We start from the raw sequence: 2,897 nt of genomic DNA, 5'->3' as shown, positions 1-2,897 counted from the left end.
CTCTTGGTGCATTGTAATGTCCCACCAAAAAAGATAATTAGATTAGAAGTGATTTAGGATTTGTCTACATGTTCTACCATGTTATCCCTGTACCAATAAGTTCTTACCAGTTACCAATGAGCATAGTGTTAGGGTGCTGATTAACGATGCATATGCACAATGCGGTCTGCAGTCACTAGCCAAAGTCTTAATTAGTTCCGTTGTTTTACAAACAGTGCATCATCGTGAAGCCTATACATTATAAAATGAAAAATCCTTGCCTAATAGATGGTATGCAGGAGGCAATATAGGAGTGCATCAACATATCAAAGCTTTATTAGATGGTCACCATCCTATTAACAAATATAGAAAGGACTCCTGGCGAACATTATTTTTTGTCAAAGGGACAGCAAATTAATCACAAACTGAATTACACTTGCACTACAGCCTAAATGCACACCACACTATGAATCATGAAAGAATTGAGTGTCTTTTATCCCTGAAAATTACAGATTATGTTACCCACACTACCACCACAAAAAGAGGTGAGATCAGAAGAATACCTAATTGCATTAATCGAAGATGAATATGAATGGTAGAAGAGAGGGGTCAGGTTGTACAATACAAACGGAAGAAATCAGGGCATGTATTCAGTCTCAAGGGTCGGTTGTGTCCGTGTCACCATTGCTGCTGGTGCTTTAGTACTTCCAACTGTTGCCATATGCAATGCTTCGCCAACCTCTGCTGCCTTTTCCATTTTTTGCATTCTCTTTTTCTGTTGATACCTCCGCAACCATAGTATCAGTATTCCCAACAAAGACAAAAGCAAGAGTCCACCAACCACTGAGCCAACTATTATCCAAACACTGGAGTCCTTCTTTTTCTCCTTATCTTTATGTTTAGGTCCTGGAGGCGTGGTAGATGGTTTAGGAGATACTGGTGCAGGGGGAGGGGCAGTGGACTTGACAACAATAGAGAAATGCCCCTGTCGGACCGTAGAACATCTATTTCCTGAAACCACATTGCTAAAGTTGACAACACCATGCAAATCAAACCAAACACACTTAGGAAGTGACCCAGGTGGTGCTGATTTCACATCTGAAAACTCTACAGATATCGGTTGGCCAGATGCCAAAATATCCAACTCTGTCAAATGTTTAGCTGACAAGTTTGAAGCATCGTAGGCAAGAAGACCCAAAACTGGAGCCAAATAAACATAACCTGGTAAAGGATAATACCTGGCAGACCAATTACCCAAATTTTGATAGACCAAAACAAGCCTCTCAACATAGGGCTGCTCAATAACCCCAGGATAAATCGTAAACTCTTTAAACCCCTCAACACCTCTAGTCCTTAAACTACCACTCCTAAGCCTCATTGCAGAAATATGAACCCCGGACAAATTCGAAGGAGGGATTCCATCAAACGGTATCCCAGTTCTTGGACGAACAAAGGCTCGATATGCATAATCTTGGATAAGTACATCTAGAGCCTCCTGAGCAGAAGACTGAGCTCTGAGTCTTGGCAAACTAAAAAAGCAGCATAGCAACAACAGGGAAAGCATCTCGAGGCTCGGAACAAGAAGCCCCATTGATGCTTCAAGCTCCTAAAGAATCAACACAGTATGGTACGATAAGTAAAAAACCACTAATTATACTTTCTTGGTAATACCCAGATCCAGAAAAAGAACGCAAATCCACAAAAACAATGTGGGCAAGTAGAAAACTTTAGATACATATCTATATAACAATGAGACTAAAGTTGGAAGCTTTAGAAACCCAATTCTTGTTAGCTTAAAGAGACAAAATTAAGCAACATTATAGAGTAAAAGCAATTGAAGAAAAGTTTATGCAACGGACTAAAAAGAATAATTCAAGAAAAGTAGAAAAAAAGGAGAAAAAATTACCTGAAATGATGTAGAAGGAGGATGCTACTTGAAACCCAGATGAGCTGGAAAGTGCAGGAGATAGTAGAGCATTTCTGCAGCCGACAAATCAAAAAAAAATGAAAAAAAAGTACTAGTAGTCACAAGACCTAAGAGAATGTGTGTATGTATATTATGTATGTACAATGAAGTGATGAAAGGGGTATAAGTATTAGTTGTGTTTTTGCGGAGGAGATAAGTGAAAGATGGAGGGAAGGGGGGAGAGAGAGGGAGAGAAAGAGAGTCCAGAGAGGAGGCCACAACTATTTTGAGAGAGAGAGAGAGAGAGAGAGAGAGAGAGAAGAGAGAGAGACCAGAGTGTGACAGAGGTGCAATCCTGTGTAATTATTATCTTTTGTATTATGGTGCTGCCATGTTTATAAATTTATTTATCAAACTGTAACTTGTTATTTTTTTTAATTTTTATTGTTATTTAACTCCAGATAGCGCAGGTATCTCATTTTTTTTTATTTTATTTTTTTTGACAGAAATGCACTTGCTCGTATCGAGAAAACGCCGCTACTCCGAGGAGTTTCTTTCATCCAAAAAGCTTATTATCTAACCGAAAGACATGAAAATGTCTCCGGAAGTTTAGACAATAACACTTAATGTCCGAAATAAAATGTCCCAAGTTCTAGATCCACTCTATTTCCTTCTCATCCCTGAAACAAAGAAACAAAATCTCACTATTAATAATTAAAGACATTAGTAATTAGTAATTAAATCTCACTATTAATAATTAAAGACATTAGTAATTAGTAATTATTAAAATCTCAGCATCAATGTAATTTTACAAGATATAAGAGAAGAAATAATACATATCAAAAGAAAATAGAAAGAAAAATAAAAGAAAAAAAGAAAAATCTAACCAAAGGGAGGACCTTTGGTTAGATACTTAAAGATACTTCACGGATATTTTCCTATATTTAACAATTATGATGTACTTTTCACTTGGCCAAGACTCAGTACTATTTAACAATGAATCATACAATTA

General features: G+C 37.2%; 1 protein-coding gene across 1 annotated transcript; it reads right to left on the bottom strand.

The window, feature by feature from the left end:
- Positions 1-293: 293 nt before the first annotated feature.
- On the bottom strand, positions 294-2,241 carry LOC108193841 (uncharacterized). The gene is made up of 2 exons (XM_017360672.2): positions 1,886-2,241; positions 294-1,585 (listed from the first exon to the last, which is right to left on the bottom strand). Exon 2 carries the CDS (start codon positions 1,568-1,570, stop codon positions 617-619), a length of 954 nt encoding a protein of 317 aa, XP_017216161.1. The 5' UTR covers positions 1,571-1,585; positions 1,886-2,241; the 3' UTR covers positions 294-616.
- Positions 2,242-2,897: the final 656 nt, after the last annotated feature.

Source organism: Daucus carota, chromosome 7, assembly GCF_001625215.2.
Source record: "Daucus carota subsp. sativus chromosome 7, DH1 v3.0, whole genome shotgun sequence".
Taxonomy (NCBI): domain Eukaryota; kingdom Viridiplantae; phylum Streptophyta; class Magnoliopsida; order Apiales; family Apiaceae; genus Daucus; species Daucus carota.
This window is presented reverse-complemented; position numbering and strand designations above follow the sequence as displayed.